The sequence below is a fragment of the Aulostomus chinensis genome, chromosome 5 (genome assembly GCF_037954235.1).
Source record: "Aulostomus chinensis isolate RoL2024-O1b breed Wild chromosome 5, RoL_Achi_v1.0, whole genome shotgun sequence".
NCBI classification, from domain to species: domain Eukaryota; kingdom Metazoa; phylum Chordata; class Actinopteri; order Syngnathiformes; family Aulostomidae; genus Aulostomus; species Aulostomus chinensis.
In genome coordinates, this window is record NC_141324.1 from 29,976,315 (window position 1) to 29,999,378 (window position 23,064).

Here is a 23,064-nt window from a genome sequence, read left to right on the forward strand (position 1 = left end):
ATAATGACCACCAACAGTTCAGGACGGTGTTTCTTCATCGATTCATTCATGAGTCTGCAAATATTTGTTTCACCCACTCGCTTCTGCCGTTTGGTAGCAAATGAACAATTTTTTTTAAATTTTATTTTATTATTTTTTTATGGGAAACTTACGTTATTTTTTTTTAAAAGTTCGGATATTTTTGAGTTGCCAAATATTTATGTTCAGGAATGGCGTCATTATTTTAGATGCTCTGAATTATTTTGAGAGAAATTCTCATTATTTCAGGCCAGTTTGTCAAATTCTGACTAAATCACAATTTTGACAATTTTGCTCTACTTTGAGGTTTCATACAGGAAGTCATTTTGAGATTCCACATCATCATTTTAGGACACCAACTCATTATTTTGGTACTTTTTTTCATGATTCTAACTCGCCATGTCACGTTGAGATACTATTGTAAAAAACAATCATTAACTACTTCAAACTTCTACATTTTGATGAAGTTTCTCATCATTGTGAGAAGCGAAGTCATTCTAAGGGAGTTCCAGTATTTTGAGACATACTGTTACTGTGGGAGCATAATTCTTTTTATTCAGATATTTAATCACTCATTTTTTAGATAAACAACTTTATGTTGAGGTTTGTTTCTTTTAAGGTTTTTCCCCTCCAAATGAGAACATGCTTGTTTTTTTGTTGTTGTACATTAAAAACTGTGAGAAGAGAGACAATGTATTTGCGTCTTCCCAACTCCTGCTGTGCTCTTGAGTTGCAGTCACTGCAAATTATGAAGGATCAAGAGATCCTGCCTCAAGATAATTACTTTAAAAAAATCATTGTTTAGACTTCTTACTCAAGATTTCCAGCGACTAATTAGGATGAAATGGCTCCACCTGTGACCCCTGAGTGAGACGCCTGTTGCCTGGCAACATGAGCCCGTTTAGTCGGGACAAATTCAATCAATTTGTACTGTGGCCTCTTGAAAACACTGCACTGAAATAATCATTCCATGTGTTTTTGACTCCAATTCTTCACTACCAAGTGTTCAAGTTAATTACGCGGCTCAATGAGAGTCAATCCAAAGTGAAACAATGACATCACCGTTTTAATTACCTGTTCAGATCTCACCCAGGCAAATGTGACAACTCACACCGGGAACACGCCCCAGCGTTTTCGATTGATCACACTACTTTTATCAGGTAATTGAGATGAATTGGTGACGCCAAACTTCTGGAGTTTCAGAATTACTTCCAGGTGTCAAACAAACGTAAGCGGGAGAGTGATTAGTGTTTTCTCATAATTATTTAATCACACATACATTTACATCATGCAGTCAATCCAAAACCGTGATCTCATTACCGTCCCATCATATCAGAGCCCTGTGTGCCCCAGTGACCCAGGAATGATCCAGTACCTTGTCCACTGAGGGATCCCCAAAAACCGTCCTTTAAAAATTGACCAACTATTACACAGTAATAAAAAAAGTGGCGACACTTTGTTTTTTAAATTTAGAACTAAAGCAAAACTCCATTTAGATAAACACCACAAATATTCGTTCCTGTTTTATTTACTATTTTTTTCCCCATTTCATATCCAGTTTTGGTGGGAGAAACTTTTTGAGGTCCATGCTGCAAAGTTTTTACCTAATCTAGATTACACAGAGGGAATAATCCACCTTGATGGACATCAGACGCTGTCCTGTCATAGATATGCCAGAGCTGCTCCTCCCTGCAGCTCGTAGAAGATCCCCGTTACTGCTTTCACAGCTGTGAGACCACAGTTCCATGTACAGGGCTTTGGAAACTTCTCTTGCCTCCAGTCTAAAACAAATGCGGAGTGTTTTCTGAGTGCAGATATTACAAGGAAGTGCTGTAAAAGCAAATGTTTCTGTTCTAGGATGGCAGGTTGTGAGAGAACCAACCTCCCGTCCCTCTTTCCAAGCTACACCTGTTCCACTGATCGCAGCACGGCTGTACTTCAACCAATACATCACCCAAAAAGTGGATTTTGCCTTTCAAGAACACACAAATCGATGTCTTGGGCTCATAAAGATTTGTCCCCCCACGCATGGCATTACCTCTTTTTGACTCAGGAAAGCAGAGCGAGCCAGCCAGCCACGTGGCTCTAGCTTGAAGCTAACAGCGGCTAACGCCATCCAGACTGTTCTGGTCACAAACCCTTGCCCACAAACGCTTCGATTTGAGCTCAAAAAAAGCCAATGATGTGTTTAAGGGTTCACGAGAGACATTTTTGGAGAGTTCTGCTGTTGTTGGCAACCACTGGCTTCAAGCTAGATCCACGCGGCTGGCTTGCTCTGCTGTCTGGAGTCACGAAGAAGTCATCCGGGGGGCTCAAAACACCCATTTGTGAGTACTTGAAGGACAAAGTATACTTCATGGGTTAAATGTCATGTTAAATATCCAACTTAACTGATATTGTTTTATAAACTCATGAATCAGGCTTCAGTTTTGCAGAAACTGCATTTTTAAGGAGGAAATACACACCAATGCACAAGTGAGTGGAACAGCAGGCAGCAGAGAGGAGGGCCTGGTGTCTGCCTCTGCATGGCAGCGTTCCTGCTGAAGACACGCCCATCACACCTGCCAGCCCACTGACACACAGTGTATTTTACAGTATATTGCACTTGCACAAGATGTCAGTGTTCTCATGCTGGGATTACAATCACATCGAGCTCTCTGCCAATGCACTGGGGCTTCGGAGGGTACAAAACAAACCAACGAAAAGAAACAAAATCAGAACAAGTGTGGTGGAATCAAGAGGGGAGAGAAAAACCATTAAAAACACAATAACATTATAAACAAACACCAAATAAATCCTACACCCCTCAACTAGACTTTTAAATAAACCCTTCCTCCAGGTGATGGCAGATGTTGCGCAACCTTCGACCCTGCCCTCCTGATTGGCTGATCAGCAGCAAAGGTCGGATTTGACACCTTCCACCTGCCGCCCCTTCATAATATGCATCTACACAATCTATGGAACAATTAAAGTGATACAGTACATACATCCCAGCGAAAACACGTAGCTTTCTGCAAATCAAAGGGGCACATACAGTTACAGGTTCTACCGCTAGTCAGAAACAACAAGAAAAACAAGGGGGGAGGGACAAAAAATAGAAGCGAGGCACCCTTGAGTAGAACATGATAGGGCAGTCAGGTTTACTACTGAAGGACATAATTAGGTCCTGACGAGGTGAGTGAGGGCGACACATGATGGGGACGAGCTGGTGACAGCGACCCAGCTAGGACAGGACAGGACAGGACTGTGTGCTATCTCAGTCTACAGGCCTGACGTCTATGTGCTCCAATATGCAGATATAAATAGCGTCCATTAACACAGCATAATTAACCACCGAGAAGTAAAAACAGTACATTTAGCTACGTAGCATCGGCTAGGCTTAAAAGTGGAAGTTGGTTGTGTTAACCGGATCATTCTCTTCTTTGCCCTCCTTCCTTTCTACATTCTTTACATCCTTCTCACCAATGACGAGTATACGTTTCATTTTAACTTAAAAACAATTGGCCTCCACAGGTACTTAGTTAAATACATCTACACTACACTCCTGCATGTCTTCAAAGAAATACTTGCCCCAAGTCTTTATTTTGCCTTCCTGGTATTCACTAACGGGTCTCCTGAGTTCCTCCTGCATTGCTTCCTTCTGACTCCAGAGGGCAGGAAGAGCCAGTCACGGGTGTTTAGCTTGCAGCTAACAGAGACTGACAACTAACAACAGCAAAGCTTAGTTGAGGACAACACCGCGTGATGAGTTTGAGAGTTTGTAAACTGACATTTCTGGACAGTTCTGCTGTTGTTAACAACCGTTAGCTTGAAGCTAACTGGCTGGCTCCTTCTGCAGGGGTGAGGCAGGAGGAAAAACATCTTTGTGAGCTCAAGGCGTCTATTCTGAGCACCTGAACAGCAAAATACTTTTTGAGGCGAGTATCGCTTTAATGTGTTCGTCCTTCTTGTCAGCCACCCCCCGATCACCAAACAGCTCTCACCAGGGAGGCGTGTGCAGTAGTGCCAATTTTACATCTGTACAACAAGACTGGACACAACAGTAGTGCTCGATGCCATCTAGTCAATTCCAAACCGTACAGGGTTTTTGTTGTATTTTTTTGCTTTAAGAAGCTTGTAAAATCTAACATGAGAAAAAGTGAGGTTAACAACCGATAGTACTAACGTTGAAATGTACAGAGGTTAGCCTATAGGGTCGAGCTATGTCTCGTGATAGGGTCTCCTTTTTATTTTTGGTCTTTTTTGCATTTTTTTTTTTGTTCTTATTTTTTTAGTTTGAAATGTTTGATATTACCGTTTCCCCGTCCTGCTACCAGTACATTCAGCTCGGCGCGGTGCAGAACGACTCACACGACCACGGATGACGACAGAGTGTGCAGAAAAACAAAAACACATTCAGGCCGCGCGTGGTTTCGCTCTCCGAGGCTGCGCTCAAGACTGCGTTTGGTTGAGTGGAGACGATTATTATCTCACCTTCGTAAATTCAATTCTTGTCTTTTTGTTATTATAGCCAGGAAGAGAAATAAGGAGGTGATGAGAGTTGGGGGAAGTGTGGGGGGGTGTGAAGGGTTGGAGCTGTACAGGCCAGGAATATTTATATATATATTTATAATTCAGAAACTCCTTCGCGGCTCCGCAGCAGTGACGAGGAGCTTGTCCGCTGTAATGGAATGACGGGGCGGGGGGGGGGGGGGTGATATTGTCTCCTGTAGGTTCGTCCTTCTGTCCCGCTGCTCCTCAGCTGCAGGCACAGAGAAAGGTTGGCGTTAAAAGTCGGTGTCCATTTACAACCATGACATTTCTAAACAATTAAATTTGAGGTGTTTCAGCACTCGAATGAACTCTGATTTACTTTATTGTGTACGTTTGTTCATGAGAGGGTTTCTACCCGACAACAACATCTATCAGAATAAATGAGGTGACTCTGGAACATTTTGTTTTCCTGTGATAAACTCCGTCCTCACACACACACACACACACACACACACTCCTCTGTTCACTCTGATGTCTGCAATGAAACAAATCATAGTTGTAGTTTCGTTCTTCGACCATCATTCCGCCATGACAGCGCCTCGACTCTGATAAATGACTCTTTTACATCAAAGTATTCCTAACAAGCTGACTGCTCCTCTAAAGCTTGTCTTCACCAGTCAAACACAACATTTACTGCATCGCATCATTTAGACACTCAACCGTCGTCAACATACTTCTTGTCGGGCTTGACGCTGCCGCCCCCCCTGATGGACACCGTCTGGCTGTTCTGGTAGAAACCGCCTCCACTGCGGTTGATGTTCGGATGAGTGGGAGATGCCACGGGCTGCTGTCCGGGCCGGATGGGTTTGGCTGAGGAGGAGGAGCAGAGTGAGGACTGGGTTCTTCCCCCAAAGCTTTTGACAGTTAAGTGAAACCTAATAAACTGAGTTGCGTATGCAGGCCTGTCACTCAAATGAAAATGAGGACTGCATGAAACACAACAGCTGAATGCTGCTGAAGAGCGAAGAGGAGCAACATCTGTTGTTAACGACATAACTACCACCTTTTCTTCTGCCCCGACGAACTGACATGATGTGTACTCACCGATCTGGGCCGAATGCCCCCTCCTGGCCATGTTCTTGGCCCTGACGGCCTCCTTGATGCGGTCCACCTCCTGCTGGTAGCGCTTGCGGTCGCGGGCGGCGTTCTCCTTGGCCTCCTTCAGAGCAGACTCCAGGGCCTTGACCCGCTCAGCCGTAGCACGAAGACGCTTTTCCAGTTTAGGAAGCTCACAGCGCAGGTCTGCATTATCACGCACCAGCTGCAGGGACAGTTGACACCAGTTGAAAACACTTCCCTCTAAACAGAGGCAAAGATGAGGGCTGATAACTGGAGAGGAGTGACGGGGGGGGACCTCCAACATGGCCGCAGGTTCGTGAACGCCTACCTGTTTGTGAACCTTGGTGAGCTGCTCAAGATTGTTCTCAAGAAAGGAAATTTTCTGCTTCTGTGCTGCACTCCCCCCTGTGTCGTCAGAGTCCATCTCAGCGCTCTGCGGATCAAACCAGAGTTCACGTGTAAGAAATCAGGAGGGGAGAAGTTGTGATGCATGAGATCTCTGTTCATCTGTGGCTCCGGTTTATGACAGGGCTGACATTTTTATCCGTTGTTTTATCTGTGTCTTTACTCGTAAACTGAATCCAAGATTTTTTTTTTCCCCCTTTTTTCTTGACTAAAATATGGAAGCATAGTGGCTCGCCTTTTTCACTCTGGTGGCCAAGTCCTGGACGAAGAGCTTCCTCAAGTTATGCAGCGTCTGCAGCTCCTTGGCCTAGAAGGGACAGGTCATACGACATCAAAGTCAGAAAAATGATCATTTCTGAAACAGACCCACAAAACAGCGGTGTATCCAAAGAGCAGTTGCTTGTCAAAGTGTTAAAAAGCCCTCGTCTGACATGAGGCTACAGTTGTTGACCGTCAACTCACCACCGTCTCCTCCAGACCCTTCAGGTCCTGTCTGGCCTGCTCCCGTCTGTCCTGCATCACCCTGAACAATCACGAAAAAGAAGAGTTTTATTGTGTGTCAAAATGATCAGTGGACAACTGTGTGTGTGTGTCTCTCTCTCTCACGTGAGCTCATGCAGCTTGCGGCTCTTCTCCTGGTCGGTGGATTTGAGTTTCTCATGCTCAACTCGGAGTCTCTCCTGCTCCAGCATGATCTTCTGGTTCAGACTGCAACAGACCACAAGTATTAACATTTCATTCTCCAGCAGCAGCAGGAGCCACAACAGGGGGGAACTGAAGTCTTACTCCTGCAGCTCCGTGATGAGTTTCTCCTTGTTGTCTAGCTCATCTCTCAGGCTGCTGATCTGCTTCTGGTGAGCCTCACGATGGGAGTGAATCTGCTTCTCCACCGCTTCCTGTACACACGGAGCACATATTACCGATGTACTACTGGATACTTAAAATGTAAGTGAAGGGAAGACAAAAATGAGAGGAGGGATAGTAAAATGTTCTGCCTGAGATTGTTGGAAGTTACAAGGTTTGATACTGACCATGCTAGGACGAATATTTTTATTGTGGTGGTTCCAGATTTGAAGTGTTATTCCCACATTTACAGCTTTCCAATGACTCATTGTGGCAACACTGAGCTGAATCAGAACGTCTGAACGAGACATTTCTGAAAACCTGTAGTGTGTCCAGGAGGCCGAGGCACATACCTTGACTTCATTGGCCGTCTGGATCTCATTCTCTTTCTCCATGGCGTGAACTTTCTCTGTAAAACACAAACATGAGCAGCCATCATTTGGTGTTGAACAGAGACGTGTTTGTATCTGCTGTCTTTAATCTGCTGGATTGGTTTTTGTTCTTCCATTTTCGTCTCATCTGGCATGAGGCTCAGCTGAGAGCTTGTTGGCTCTTGTACAGGCTGGCAAACGATCCCAGCACCGATCTAGAGAGCCTTCATTAGCTGTAGTCCACAGCTCCAGTTAGGATTCACTTCCTCCCGTTTACGTTCTGAGGTGGAGTCAGAGGGAGACGTACCCTGAGCACTGAGCTTGACAAGTTCCTCATTGAGAGAGTCCACGTTCTCCTCCAGCTGTCTCTTCTTCTGCTCCACGTTCTGCAGGTACTCGGTCAGGGACTTGATTTTAGCCTCGTGCTGCCAACAGAGGACATCATGTTCAAGAATTCAGAATTCCCTCTCCCTGAACGTAGGTCACAGTGCTGTTGGTGGTTATTCTTGACGTACCTGGGAGATCCGTAGCTGGCAGGCGGCCAGCTCCTTCTCGTTCTCGTCCATCTTCTTGTTGCTCTCTGACTGGGTGCTCTCCAGCTGCTTGCAGCGCTTCACCATGGTCTTCACTTCTGATTTCATCTTGCTGATGTAGAGGCGGGCCACTGTGAACTCCTCATCTATCAGACCGCTGCCGCCTTCATGTTGCTGGAGGGACAAAAGGAGGAAGGAGGGTGAGGAGGAGACGGCGTCGACACTCTGGACACTTGCAACATGAAAGTGATGTCTTATTAGAAGATCCGACGTTTTCTCTATTTCACAATTTGAGTTTACATTTGGATTTAGAACATTCACAGACTGAGCCATCAGAAACCTTTTCCGTACCTTGATGTCATTGCTGCCCACGGCGATACCGATCTCAGCCAGGTCTTTAAGCAGTGATGACATCATCTCGGTTACCCTCTTCCTCTGGTGGTTGGACATTTCCTTCAGCTTCTGGAGCTCAGAGTCCAGGGACGACAGGATGGACTGCAGAGAAGGAAAACACCTTTCTGACACATATACATACATCATACACATTTTTCTACTGTTGCTTTCCTTCTTTTGTTTTATGTCTAAAAACATTGAAATTGTGGCTGCAATGGATTGAGATAACTCCCAATGCTACAGTGGTCCTTTCCATAAGTTGTGTAGAATCGGGCCGACAGCTGTTCTCCATTTGACTTGAGACAGAACGTAACAACGTTGGCATATAAACCAAACATGAAGTAATGTGAGGGGGAGCGGAAAGTGTGTGTGTGTGTGTGTCAGGTGTCAGGTGTCAGTCATCCCCTTTAATCCTGAGTGTGATACAAGTTAATTATAGCGTTGCTTGTCTGCTCCATGCATCAACAAAGCGTGAATCAAGGACAAGAGACGTGATGGTATTCAAGCCACAGCGTCGTCAGCCATGTTAACATTGACCACTGGCTCACCGATTTCTGACTGAGCTCCTCACTGATGACCTCGAACTCCTTGGTCTTGTCCTCCACCTCCTGACTCTTCTGGTCGTAGTTGACGGCGAGCTCCTCCAAAGCTTGCAGCACCTCCTTCACCTCCTCCTTGGAGGCCTCGTTCTCCGCCTGCAGACGGTTCAGCTCTGCCTGGAGGTTCTCATGATCGCGGCGTGAGGAGGCTAGAAGCTGCAGGGAAGAGTTACTATGTCATTTGAATGTAAACACATAAAAGCAGCAGCAAGTCTTCGTTACAGTCCTGCTGAACGAGCAATTATCATCTATCTAATCAGCTCCCAAAAACAAACGAGATTTGTCCTGACACATCTTGTTGAGTATTCAAACACTGGAAAGATGATGGCAGCAGTTGTGAAAGCGTCACAGCCGCAGACGCATCAATGAAAGGCAAGACTTAGTGGCGCGCAGATGGTTGGTTGGAGACTAAGAGATGTTTGAAGAGTAAAAAGTCTAAATCTCCAAGTTAAAACCACAGAGTAAAAATATGACCACCGACAGAACTGAAGTGAATCTCATAAAAAACGGCGACGGACTGGCGACCCGTCCAGGGTGAACCCCGCCTCTCGCTTATGTCAGCTGGGATAGGCTCCACCCCCCACCCTTAACAGATAAGCAGCATAGAAACTGGATGGATGAATGGATCCCATTAAACGCTAGGTTTTCCTGGCCATCACAGATTGCAGTATTCACTGCAGCTGGAACAGCGCTCACCTCCTCCTGGTCCAGCATCTGCTGCTTCAGCTTCTCAGCCAACTGACTCTGCTGGTTGATCTCCTCATCCTGCACACAGCAGACATGCAGCAGCATTAGCATTCACACGCATCCCCGCAGGTCTCTTTGGAGGCAGAATCTACAAGGTGTAGGACTGAAAACATCTTTTCATATTTTAATTCATAATGAACATCAGAACATTTTCAAATGTCCCTGTCAAATGTGTCCTTAGGATCAGGAATGTAAACACATGAATAAAAGAGTCTATCAAACCAAATTATTCCCTTTCTATACCAAGTGTCATGTTGAGGAAGCAGATATCCTGATTGAAAACACGCTATCACAATGAGCAGTCATACGTCTCAAAGGAGATGAATAACAGTGACACACATTCATAGAATGTGCAGAGAAAAGAGATTAAAAAGGTCAAATTAAAGCGCTTTCAAAGCATTTTCTACACTTCATCCACCCATTCCTGTTGCGGAGATGCTGTCTCCCCTCACCTTGTCATCCAGCTGCTTGTAGAGTTTGGCAAGCTCCGCCTCACACTTGTCCTTCTCCACGTCGGTGAGGCGAACACCGGGCACGTTGGGCGTGGAGGCCGGCTTGTCATTGAGTATGTTGTCCAGGGCCATCACCTCGGCATTGGCCTTCTCCTTGTCAAACTGCTCCTCCAACGGAACGCTTTCACCTGGGAGGAGAGCACACCATCATGTAGCAAGTGGATAACAAGTTTAGAACTTGAGTGTGATATTCAAAAAAAAAAAGGGGGGGGGGGGCAAACAACAGTAAAATTGTGGCCACAAACACCACAAAGATGCAGTTTATTCAAACCTGTCAAGTCCATCGACTCACCGTTCCTCCAGCGATTGAGTTCGTTCTCCAACCAGGTGACGGTGTTCCTCAGGGTCTTGTTCTTCTCCTTCTCCCTCTCGTACTTCTGCTTCCACTGTTCTGCTGTCAGCTCGATGTTCACCACGACAGTGTTCTTGATGGTCTTTGCTCTGAGTGTTGAGGAAAATGACAATTTTGTACAATTCTAACAACTCGAATGAGGGGCTGTTGTGCATCAATGGTAATTTAAAAAGGTGGCTACACGTGCCGAGCCAACACCACCCTACACAATCTTTGCCATCTGTCTGATCGCTGTGGTGTTCATGCTACACGAGATACATGCTAGTTTGGTTTCACTGGTTAGAAATGTGGGATCCAGCCAGTTGATCCCAGCTGGTCTACCAACCTCTGTCCAAACATGAGGGTGGATTTGGTTTCAGCCTCGTTGAAGGAGGAAGGTGAGCAGCAGATGACGATGGTGGTTCGACAGTTCCCACCCAGCGAGTCCTGCAGGATACGGGTCATCTTGCTGTCTCGGTACGGGATATAGGCCTAGTGAGGTGCGCGCGCACACGCACACGCACACACACACACACAAACAGGGAAATATGAAATCAAACAGAGACCTTTCACATTGGGTATCTTACAATAAAGTCAGGTCCAAAATTTCTATTTCCTGAAAAGTTGATGAAATATGTACTCGTCCCTCTGGAAGAGCATCTGCAGCTGCTACACCTGACGACTACAGTTTAGAGAGAAGAGAATCCAACTGAAAGCACTAAGCTGCTGTAATGACACACCACGGCTGTCCTAGAACAAAAAGGGTCACCAGCACCAAGCCAGCAGGAAGTCAAACTGCAGCTACGTACATCTTCAAACATGTTTAATATTGATGGAGCAGGTTGAGCAGCAGCAGCCTGCTCTGATCTGTAAATACCACACTCAGCCAAGAGTAAGAGATTTCTGTACAATAGCTGGTTTGTTTTAGACCATCACAAATATATCAGTGGCTGACCGCCCCAGGTTGTTTACAGAGCGAAGGGGCCCTGAGACAATGTGATCGTTGATCAAAGTGAAAAGGGTGAAATCACTATTAAACAGCTTAGGAAAACATTGCTGGAAGGAGAATTTCGATCTGCAGAATTGATTCGGCAGCTCCAAGGTACTGTGGATGTATAAATATTGTAATTTCACACAAGAACATGCTGGTGTTCTGTCATTTATAATATTTGGGGGAAAAAAACAACAAAAACAAAAAGCCCCAAGGTAACAACAGATCATCCAACACTCCTTCTGCTTATGGAGCTGATGGTTATGCCACACACGGATCCGAGCTCATTGCAGAGGAAAATTCTGAAACTGAAACGTAATGTGAGCATAGCGTCGGTGGCTACAATCAGTAAAAATTACCATCAGCTACAGCAGCTATCCTGACCGAAGCAGTCACGCAACTTGGAGTGAGAGATCGATTTGTCCGCAGCAGTTCAATTTCTCTTTCCTCACTGCACAGCGACGCTTTCCTCCAGACATTTTAAATGACAGACACTTTATAGAAACAGCTCTGTTTGCGCTGCGGGCGGCCAGAGTAGCAGCTTCAAAATCCTGCTCCACCCTGCTGATGTCCTACACTGCAGACAAACCCAGCGTGGTCCAGGTGTTACAGTCACAGTAAAAGCTTCCCTTCAGGACAACGGCACGACATATTCAACATCCCTGCAAGCCCAAACCCCATATTAGATGAGGGAGATGCAGTGGAGGTACTGACCGTTCCCTCAGCCAGAGCAGAGATGACGTTCCCCAGGGACGACAGAGACTTGTTGATGTTCTTAGCTTCATCCAGCACAGCTCCCTCCGCTCCTGTTTTACTGACCTGAATTCCACAAAGACAATCACGTGAAGTTCTTGTACATATGTACACATAAGTACACAAGTATCACCTGGACTGTAATGAAGCTATCCCGCCATTATTGATACCTTTTCACTCCCAGCCAGATCCACCAGGTAGAGTTTGCCGCTGAGCTTCTGCTCGGTCTGGGTGTTCTCCTGCTTGACGTTTATCAGGAAGATACTGTGACTCCGGGAGCTGTGCTCATTCATGTCTGAAGAGAAAACACAGTCGTTGGTCAGAAGATAGTGACCTCCCAAGACTTCTACACCGACTGCTGGCGTTTCTCCCGCAGATTAGCGGCTACAAACAGAGTTGACTTCTTACTTGTAACTGCTACATGTCTGTTGGATTTTCCTTCATCGATCGTGTCCATCACCTCCTCTGGACTGCAGACAAACCTCTCAGTACAGCCCTGAAAAACACAGCCAGAACATGAGGAGGGATTATTTTTCGCCTGAACAAGTTCTACCACAATCTTTACCAAGTGACAAGAAGTTTGGTCTCACCTTGACGTAGGGTACTCTGTTTTTGTCTTCATGCACTGATAAATTCGTCTTTGACACTAGAAATGAGAAGAGAACACGTGTCAGGGAAGTCTGTATTTCTCCACTGATGCACCGCATGATTTATATGTTTATGTCATTTTCCTTTGCTTTACATTTGTCCATTTTTTAAAAATTGAATTGGAAGTAATTATCTAAGTCAATCATTTTTACAGCATTTAAACTGGAAAACTGAAAAATGTACCACAACAAAAAGGTTTCATTTAAGTTGGTATGTAAAAGAGGATAGTTAAGAAAGACGGCATCCAGGGCGGCTTCACACTGGCCAGTCAGGCTGGCCGTCATCCACGGCTCTGTGGGAAAAGCAACCGCTCCTGAAATTTGCAGTGCACGTGTACGTCATACTTTACGGTAGATGAGTATTCTAAGTATTAACAGGTAAGCCAAGTATCAGGATCACTGTTTGTTGATTATTCATTTTTTTGTAGTTTTTACAGTCTTGTCAAGTTGCCAGTCATGTCCGACTGTAGAAATTGAGTTGATTGATTGATGCCTGTCAATCACTGTCTGGTACAATTATCATATACAGAGTTCCCTCCCACTCAACAGCCACCTACCATCCAAAAGGTCCCGGATCTTGTCTAAGTAAATTTCAAAATATGAAACCTGTGAACAAAAAAAAAGAAGCTCATTATTTGGCAGTTGACATGAACTCAAGTTTCCATCACCGTTACTGCGCCACATCCCACACGGAACACAGGAGAATTACAGCTAAAGTCCAGTAAATCCCAAATCCCAGAGGTCTAGACGGCAGTTTCACCTAAACACAGAAAAATACGCAAGCGCACCGACAATGAGCTCAAAGTTTTGTTTCTCCAAATTCATTTTTTGATGAAACTGAATTTCTCTGGCCTTTGTATTTCACACAACTTCTTCACAATTTCTCATCGACCATTTTTTTTCCCCCTCATAAACCCATTGCTTTCTGTGTCAACAGCAAAAAATGCCAACTCAGAGTGAAGAATGGAAACTGCGACACAGGAAGTAGGTGACTTGAGCTCGACTCCCTGTTTGTGTTTGAAAACAAACTGGTTCGTCAGCCATCAACGTTGAGTTTTTAATCTCTAAAATTTGAGTTTGAGAAAATGAAAAACGGCCTCTTCATCTGCGGTGCCTCTGTCCTCTTACTTTGATATGAAACTCCAGGTTTTCGTCCATGGAGTAGATGTAGTTGAAGATGTCTTGAACTATCCTGGGGATGATGCCCATTGCATCTGTGTCATGGAGATTCCCCTGAAAATGGAGAGAGAATATCATGAGGCGAAAACATTAAAAAAAATATTGATTTGGTTTAAAAATAAGAACAGAAATCATGCTTGCCTCCATGGTATGCGTTTTTCCAGAGGATGTCTGCCCGTACGCAAAAATGGTTCCATTGTATCCCTCCAGGACATCTACGAGACCGCACAGAACACAGAGAAGCAACGACGGGGTTTATGTGGTTAATAATCTTCAAGCTCGGTTGATGCAACCACCACTTCTTGTTCAAAGGCTTCAAACTAACGGCTAAGAAAGTGATGACTTACCTTTTACAATCTTTTGGGCGCAGGCGTTGTACACTTGTTCCTGTGTTGTATTTGACTGAAAGACTCTGTCAAACATGTACGGTTTACCCTGAGACAAGGAGAAGAAGAAGAGTGAGGAGCAGCCAACACAGCAAAGCCACACCGTGTCCCGCAGCCTCACGCAAATCTGAATTCTGTGACATGTTCTGTATGAGTGGAATATTCCAGAGGGCAAGTTTGTGTCACGACAGTTGGTCGACCCCAAAACTCTGAGCTTTACCTTCCGTTCAGACCAAAATTCTGAGCAGAAACTGAGGTGGTTATTCATGCAAATTTACGACTCTGACACGCAGCAGTTTTTTTCTTTGAACGACAGTTTTATCTCTTCATTCATATATGACTCAATGACAATTCACCCTCCTCTCAGAGTGAAATCTCAGCACATTTTTTCATACACACTCAATACTCAACTATTAGCCCTCATTCCGAGAATGACAAGACTCCAACTACTCTGTTAGCATGGCTAAGGGTCACACATGTCCCCCTAATGATCCTGTTCACATGGGCGGTGCCAGGAAAACCTCCAGGTGGTTGTTGTTGCTAAAGGCGCAGCCATCTGACCCTTCCTACTACTGTAGCTGCTTCACTTTGGCTTCTTGTGATAAAACTGGACCAAGTGGATGTGCTGAGCATGGAACACTGAGGTCGCTGCCAGTAGGTCTGCACATTCCAGGGAAAAAATTGATCTGATTGCTTTTGTTTGGACTGATATTGTGCTTGCAAATGCGATTTGTGACGTGAGAGGGAATGTTAAGTTCTCCATCATTACTCTGCTTTTAATGGGCTTTTGTGTGGCTCTGTATCAAACAAAGGTGTCTTGTGGAGGACAGGTTGTGTCGGCAGGACCTGTGCAGCACCACAATACTGCATTCAAAACGCTACTCTGACACATTATTAGCCCTGAACAAGTGTCTCTCCTTCCTGGGATTTCAAAGTTGGTCATAAAGCCATTAATTCTGATGACCTGTGCAGCCTTCGCCGCCAGCGTCTCCGATCTCACGAAGGTTGCTCCTATGTATCACAATTTGACGTTCTCAACTGTCCTGAACATCCGTGTGCCTATACGACTAATCTCTCATCCCATCTGAACTGGACACCAGCACAGTAAACTCTGCACGGTCTCTATAATGACCTTAACTGGGATTTTACCACCGACTCTGGAGCCAGTCTGCCTCACACAAGTAGGCGTGTCCGTTGACTGTTGACTGTGTCATGGCCGAGGCAAAACTTCAAAGCACCGTTAGAATGAGATAGCGATCAATAGTTGTTTTTAGGATAGCAACCGCAGGGCTATGAAAGTGATGCTACAAGCACTTCTGAGGTTCCACTGAGACAGCGTGCTGCCGTCTGAAGAGGGTTGAAGTCCCAGTTGACTCATCTCCTCTCCAGCGTGATGGGTGGGGTTTTAAGAGCAGGATGGAAAACAAGGCAGCCCTGTTCACTGGTGATACACAAGATTAGAACATATTGTGTGATTCATTATTGCCAGGTTTAATATTACAAGGCGGAGGCCTCAACTGAAGCCTGACAATGTGTCTAAGCACCTTGTAGCCTTGAGGAAGTCGCTGATAAGAGATACCTGATTTAAGGCTACTGACACATGCAAACCCCTTCAGAACCACAGCACCAATGTGCCAGAGCACCTTCAGCAGGCTTCTTCTGCCAAGTACAGCTGAAATGTCCACAATTTGCTCCCCAGCTCATAATCCCCTGACAGACGGCCCCATCTCACTGCAACACAGACGAGCAGCAGCATCTTAATACCATGATAACTCACTCCTGCTAGTCACATCCTGGCTCGGAGCGGGAAGCTGAGCCACCATCATCCCTGACAAACGCTGTCAGAGAACAACGGCGAAGCCCATGTTTTAACATCATCGCTGCTGCTGCTGCTGGCCTCGTTACCGCCGTCTAATGGGATTATAAGCTGAAAATGTAATTACGGTGAGACGCATTGTTGGAGTTTTCAGTCCTCTTTCAGGTTCCTGCTGCCAGATGACTTTGTTATGATACTGTCCAGGCTGAGCGCTTCAGGAGAGACAACACACTCCAAGGTTACTCTGCAGCATCCGCATGACTCCTGCTGTATGATGGAGGAAACCTCATTGGACTCCTGTTGCTAGGCAAAATAGGTCAGAATTGTGTGAATTTTCTGAGTTTCCCCGCTTCAGTAAGACAGGCTGCTAAGGTCGATTTTATCCTTCCTGGTGATTTCAGTTCACATTTTGTACATCAGACAGCACAAAACCCCACATTTCTCCATTTACTGTCAACAATGACAAATAAAAAGAGCACAAACCCTCATATTTAAGATTCCAGATGCAGTAAATGCATCACATTTTTGTTGAAAGAGGATTGAAACAAAATCCTTTATCAAAACAGTCAATTTGATTTCCATCAACTGATAAATTGGTTTTTGCATCTCTAGTTTGTGCTCTGCATTTTCAACCTTTTATTTAACAAAGCATATTTGGAACAATGTACCTGGAGAACTATGACTTTTCATACTCTTTCACATGCCTAATAACTTGCCTCCCATCATCACCAGTAAGCCATTTTCCCAACAAATATCACAGCTGGTGGGCCACGTCCTTATACTTATTTATTAAACACCTTGACGCATCTCATCATCCCCCCTCTGCCCAGGCACCTCCTCAACAATCGTTTCTCACAGTGCATGTGATGCTAAAGTGATGTGGGAGGAGCTGATAGTTTCTGTGCACAACTGGCAGGAAAGTAATGGATGAATTAATAATTCACCTGCTGAACACTCACACTATTACACAGGTCAGCATGGCTGCGTATCAACCATGCCACCCATTCAAAAATATTCATTTTACTTTTTATGGCAAAAGGCGGGCTGTCCTTTGAAGCGAGCCACAGCTGAGTGAGGTTTTACTGGAAGCGTGTGACCCAGGAGGTGAACGTCCCTCCCCTCCTCACCAGAGCTCAACAGCAGCATTGGTCAGCTACACAGGGGATGGAGCACTGCCTCTGCCCCAATACAGCAGCTTCGACCCCGGGTTTTTCCAAAATGATCAAAGTGTGAGCTAATTGAGTCAGTAAGAGCATCTGCAAAAACAAAGATCATCAACATAATAATCTCCCCCAGCTCCCTGGATGGAAAACACGGGAGGATTACTGTGCCGCGGCTGCTTACGGCCACTTGGCGTGCCGTGCTTGTCAAAGCAGACGCACCAGCAGAGGCTGCAAGGCTCGGCAACACTTGTGTCTTTTACAATGTGCGCTGGTATTTTGGCACTATGACTGGCACTCAGCAACTGGGCTGGGCCACACCATGCCTGAGAGGAACAGACAGTAAAGCTTGCTATCAGCCTGAAGTCAGTGTCAGCAAAACTATGCATAAAGTCAGCGCAGCTGTAACAGTCCTCACTGTTCAGCGTGACACAATGAATCGTCTTGTTTTCTCAATTCAACACCTAAATTAGAGGTTTAACACCAGAGATGAGGTGACTGGGATACGCTCGGCCCAAACGGCAGCATCGTGAGTGGAATGTGTGATCAGTTTCTATAGGCCTTGTAAACTCTTTTAGAGCTGTGCTCTCAAAGGTGGGCATTTTACAAAGGCGCCAAAGTCCACCAGGAACACGACTCCCCGACACTGAGCAAACCTAATGTTTAACCACTATTTTTCAGAGTTATGTGCAGTTGACTTTGTGTACGTACAAACTTGAGATGCCAACTTGTCTTCTATGCTGCTGGAGTCAAGACCAAACCCTCTTCCGTTTATGAATAACTTAGAATCCGGCCACAAACAACAACTGCACGGAGCACGCGCCTGTATGACAGCGTAACCTAAGTGCTGAGGAAAGCGAGGCTTCCGACACTTTATGACAAAGCATCAAGTGTGTTTGAGTATGCAGCAACAACTCTAGCAGAGCTGATCCAGGGTGGTAACACGGCACATTCACTAAGGCATTTCCTACTTTTGTCACAGTGAAAATGGTGCCGGTGGCATTGCCCTTCTCACCCTTATCAAGCTGCAGAGATCTGTGGCCAAACATTCAATTCAATCAAAGTTTGATCAACGATTTGAAAGTGGCTCATAAAAGACAATGAAAACGGTGTCTGCTCAAAGTTTATAATATCAATTCCACCCAGGTCTACTAACTGGAAACCAGTAGAATGAGTCCTGGCCTACTGACATCCACTGGGACGTCTCTGTACAGGTTATTGATAGTACGTTGTCATTATCTGCGTTTCCTACTTCCAAGCACATTATCGCCCTGTAGTGTCTTCAGTAGTTCCGTCATTTCCCACTGGTCTTCAGAAAGGTGGGTTGAGTAGCCAGTCACACGGCTAGTTAAGTCCTGTTAGCTTTAATTAAGCATTTATTAATACTAGCCAGCTAGCCAAGGCCGGCTAATCTGTCAACTACCAGCTGGCCTAGCCTGTTAGCCACAACTAAATCAAAGCTGGCTTACGATTTCTGCTGACGCAAACTGTTCACAATTAATAGCTTTATCTTTCCAGATGCGCGGCTGTTTGCTAGCTGGCCCTGCGGCAGGAATACTGACCCCGGCAGGAAGGGTTTGAAGGCGGAATTCTAAAATGTGTTAGCGGCTTCGTTGAATGACAGCTCGTTAGCCGCGGCGGGGCAAATACGAGCAGTGACATTTCACGGCGCCAGGCATCGGGACCGGCCGGCAGAAACGTGTCCAACTGAAAGGTGTTTGTTGAATCGGGGAAGAAATCAGATACTCGTCAAAAAAGAGTGACGGACAGTTTCAGGTGACGCCGTTAGTGCTGATAGCTGAGGGCCAGAGGAGCAACGCAACAACGGACAGGTCAATCGGTGCTAACGTTAGCTAGCAAGCCAAGGTGCTAACTACCGTAGCTACAAGACAATCAAAAATGGCGTAGTGCTGACTGCGCCCGAGGGTGACATCAAATAGTTCTCCTCCAGCTAAAGAACTCACCCCGATGACCACGGTGTCCTCCCCCTGGAACTTGGGAATGTATCTGTCTCCTCTGGTCACCTCGGAGCTGTTCAGGGGCCGAAAACGGCACATCACTTTGATGGTGCACTCCGCCGGGTCGGCCATCTTCCACGGTTCACCAAGAGGAATTCAACAATAGAATTTAAGTGTATCCTGGATCCCGGGGGCGGCAAAAAAAAAAAAAACGAGGCCAAGCCCCTCAATCCCGATCTGAGAGTCTGGAAAGGCTGATTATCCGTCCGGGCATTCGAGAAAAAATCCTTGTTTTGCTCTCATTCACTCCCCCCACCTCCTGTTAGGAAGCCATGACACCGGTGGATGAGCGGCTGGCCACCTCACCCCTCCCGCTGCCGCCGCCGCTGTGTATGTGGATCACGATGACGTCACCTCAGCCCTCCGCCGCCCCGTGCTCGTGTTATTGTAACGAGGCTCTCGATAATCGCCAGACCACAATGATAAAATACCGAACTGTCCTCTCGAAGTATTTCAGGTGATTGGTAGACCGAAGAACACCTCACCACTACCGGGGCTTCCTCTGGAAATGGTTCGCAGGGCTGGGCTAAAAAAAATAGAATACTGCCATATTCAGACACCTTTTTTTCCAAATCGATATAAATGATGATAATAAAAAAAATCAAGGTTCGTTAATCGGCCTAATGAGAGGCCCTGCTTGTCAAAGGTATCATTTTGATGGATATCTGACTCGCTGTTGTTGTTGCCACTGACTTGGACAGCAGAATTGTGTCCCAATTATCAACACTGGAAGAAAAACAATCCTAAATTTATCACGTTTAGACGATATTTCAATGTATCGTACACATTGATCAGGGAGCGGTGGGAAAGTGAGGGTCTTTTCCAGTTTCTCCACATCACAATGTTTCAAAAGCAGATTTCTGACAGAAAAAAGCAACTGCAGATAAAACTGTCTGGGGCGATTCGCAATATTGCTGGGATTTAATCGTGTAAATCATGATTTTCTTTGCGAAGACAATACAAACGGTGATACACAAAGTACAAAAATCAAAAACCAAGTATTTTTTGTTGCATCAAACAAATTAATCAATAAAGTATCACTTAATCTTCAAATATTAAACAGCCAATGAAGTTAAATGAGAATGCAATTTGCAAATCAAAAGTCCAGTGACAATTTTTTTGTATTTCATGTATTTTTTTTATTTGAAATGTGTTTCTTGAAGAGTTGTTTGTTTCCTCCGGACACTTCATGAAATAGTGAATTATTTATCTGAGAAAACTGGGACTGAATAATGACATTAATATGATCAAATAATATGAATGTCATTAATATTATAAAATGATGCTTTACCAATGACATATCAGCTGCAGCAGTCTGAGGAAGCGCCCATTTAGTTATTCGTTCCCTCTATATATAAAAAACAGTGTTTGTCATATAAAATTTTAATCTTAAAAGTGCTGGCATTGTAGTTGTAATAAATGTAATAAAGCACAAAAAAGTAAACACAGTTGTTGCATCTGAGACATGGCCAAAGTATAAAATTGCACAAAACAACAAATAAAACAGAAACTTAAGAGGTAAATTATCCTTAAACACACCGCAAATGTACATGATGTCATCGAGCCACTGAGCAAAAAACAGAATTAGAGTTAAATCCCTCAGCCACACCCCAGTTTATTAAGAACTGCAGAGACTTGATGGGCTCCTCTGTTCCCACATGTAGCAGCTAAAACCAGAACTGCAGATTTGAAATTCACCGGAGCAAAAGGGGACAATTTGAGCGTAAATTTTCATCACGTAAACACACAAAACAGTCGATTCAGTTCAAAATACTACAAAAATTTGACGTCAGCTTTTGCACTTCCAGTTCCATGAGAAAGAAGGCGGGACGTGGCAAAGATTCTGTTTTAATAAGGCCTCACTGAGAAAATGGCTGCCTCCAAACGGAGTCGTCAGTCTGAGCGCCGGTTTGTTCTACAACCTGCAAAGTGGCAAAGCTCGGAGCGGCGTGTCCTCCCGGCGGCAAACGTGAGCTCACCGCCTCAATTTGAATGTTGAAGAAAAAAACAAGAAGACTGGGAGCTTCTGCTTCGGGATGATCCACCAAACCCAAGACTGAATGGCAATCAATCAATCAATAAATGCATCAATGTTCATGGGGAAGAACACGAACAGAAAAGAAAAAGAAAAACAAACAAAAATCAAGACTGTCATCGTAAGTTGAGACGGACAACAGCCAGACTTCTGCTGCGACGATGAGCGTTTAACCACCGTCCTCCTCCAAACGTCAGCGTCTCAGGGCCAGACTTTCCCACACCTGGGGATCAAACAGGATTTGACCGAAAACAGGGGCCTTTGAGGGAGGACGCGTTCAAATGTGCCTGCCTATGTTTGTCACGCCTCCTCACCTGTCAACCTGCGTGCAGGTCAAACGAATCGTGCGGTTGCTTCCCGTTCTCCCAGGATGACAAACACGTCACGCTGATCTCACGTGAAATGAAACACCAGACAACTCAAATCTTTCATTAGACGTGCAGCTGTAAATGTTTCCTGGAATCAAAGTGTGAGGACGTTTCAAAGCTGCTTTGAGGGGAATGAGAAAACAGCGCCGCTGTTGTGAGGACATGGCGTGTCCTGTGACTCAGCTGCCTGTAGGACGGCGTGCTGTGGCAGCTACAGCTGCGCGACCTCCTGAATTAAAATACATCACGTCTGAGCTCACTCAACAGATGCCAGACTGAAGCAACGCTTTGGCAACCCTGGCGCGGACGAGCACATTTTCTGGCCGCTCCCTGAAACCATCAGGATATCAGCTTTCTGGTTGGACCCTTCAGCAAATCCAAGACCAGTTCTACCGGCCCACGTGTGCTCACCAACAGAGAGCGAATGGGTGTGGTGGTGTGAGCTAACAGGGAAGTCTGGTTGCCTCGGAGCAACCCCCCCCCCCCCTTACTGGGACAAGACGGCGGGTCATCCTGACACACAGGCTGCTGCTGCTGCTTCGCTCTCCTATGATGGGTTGTAACTTAGAAAGTTAAATGATGACATCACCTATGTGCCCTCCACCCAGTTATTTACCCAGTGACTCAGCCTCAGGCCGAGGCTGCGCGAGCTGACAGCTGCCCTGCACTCCTGGAGCGCGTGCCTGCGTGTGTGTGTTTCATTAACACAGAGACTGTGTGTGAAAGTGTTTCCATCTCTGTTTGTTGTGCCTGATTCGTGCTTTTAAAGCTCTGAATGACTGCATCTCTTCCACCGGTCTCTCTATGAGCAGGACTGTCACAAGCTGAAGACTCTTTCTAGGTCTCAGACCGGAACAACCCAGCAGAGGACGGTGCAGATTACCAGCAAAGGGCCAATTTCTTTGTACTTGACACATTTCTCAAGAAATATTACGCCTGGGTGTGGGTGGGTGTCGGCCTCGCCGTTGGCGGACCTCTTGGGGGGCTCTGGTCGGGTCTCGGGCCAGAGGGGCCCTATGCCCCTGGGCTCTGCCCATGCTGTGGGGGGGGGGGGGGGGGGGTGCCCAACGGGACCAGGGTCCTCTCTGCCCAGTCTCTCTGTGGGTTGCTTCCGGGTGGGGGTTGCTGCTCCTATGCTTTCCTATGGGTCCTGGCATGGTTTGGGCCTGGGGGAGGGGTGGCCTGGGGCTCCCCGTGTCCTGGGGGTTTCTGGGTGCTCTGGTGGCCTGGTTCTGACCTGCCTGCTATCCTGAACTGGGGGTGTGATGTCCTGGCCCCCCACATCAGCTACAGCCAGCTAGGCACAGCATCCAAGACAAACCATAGCACACACACACACACACGTATACACACATGCGGCGCACAAC

The 23,064-nt window shown here is 45.8% G+C and overlaps 1 protein-coding gene across 1 annotated transcript; it reads right to left on the reverse strand.

Moving 5' to 3' along the window:
* Nucleotides 1-1,262: 1,262 nt before the first annotated feature.
* Nucleotides 1,263-19,612, reverse strand: LOC147262120 (kinesin-1 heavy chain). The gene is made up of 26 exons (XM_086204530.1): nucleotides 19,241-19,612; nucleotides 14,262-14,349; nucleotides 14,056-14,129; nucleotides 13,864-13,968; nucleotides 13,293-13,341; nucleotides 12,679-12,734; nucleotides 12,497-12,584; nucleotides 12,259-12,383; nucleotides 12,050-12,154; nucleotides 10,691-10,836; nucleotides 10,306-10,454; nucleotides 9,954-10,141; nucleotides 9,451-9,519; nucleotides 8,704-8,910; nucleotides 8,114-8,257; nucleotides 7,745-7,936; nucleotides 7,537-7,654; nucleotides 7,212-7,267; nucleotides 6,802-6,911; nucleotides 6,622-6,723; nucleotides 6,478-6,538; nucleotides 6,251-6,322; nucleotides 5,939-6,043; nucleotides 5,596-5,812; nucleotides 5,226-5,361; nucleotides 1,263-4,759 (listed from the first exon to the last, which is right to left on the reverse strand). The coding sequence occupies exons 1-26, from the start codon at nucleotides 19,364-19,366 to the stop codon at nucleotides 4,756-4,758; spliced, it is 2,892 nt and encodes a 963-aa protein (XP_086060656.1). The 5' UTR covers nucleotides 19,367-19,612; the 3' UTR covers nucleotides 1,263-4,755.
* Between the last annotated feature and the right edge of the window lie 3,452 nt (nucleotides 19,613-23,064).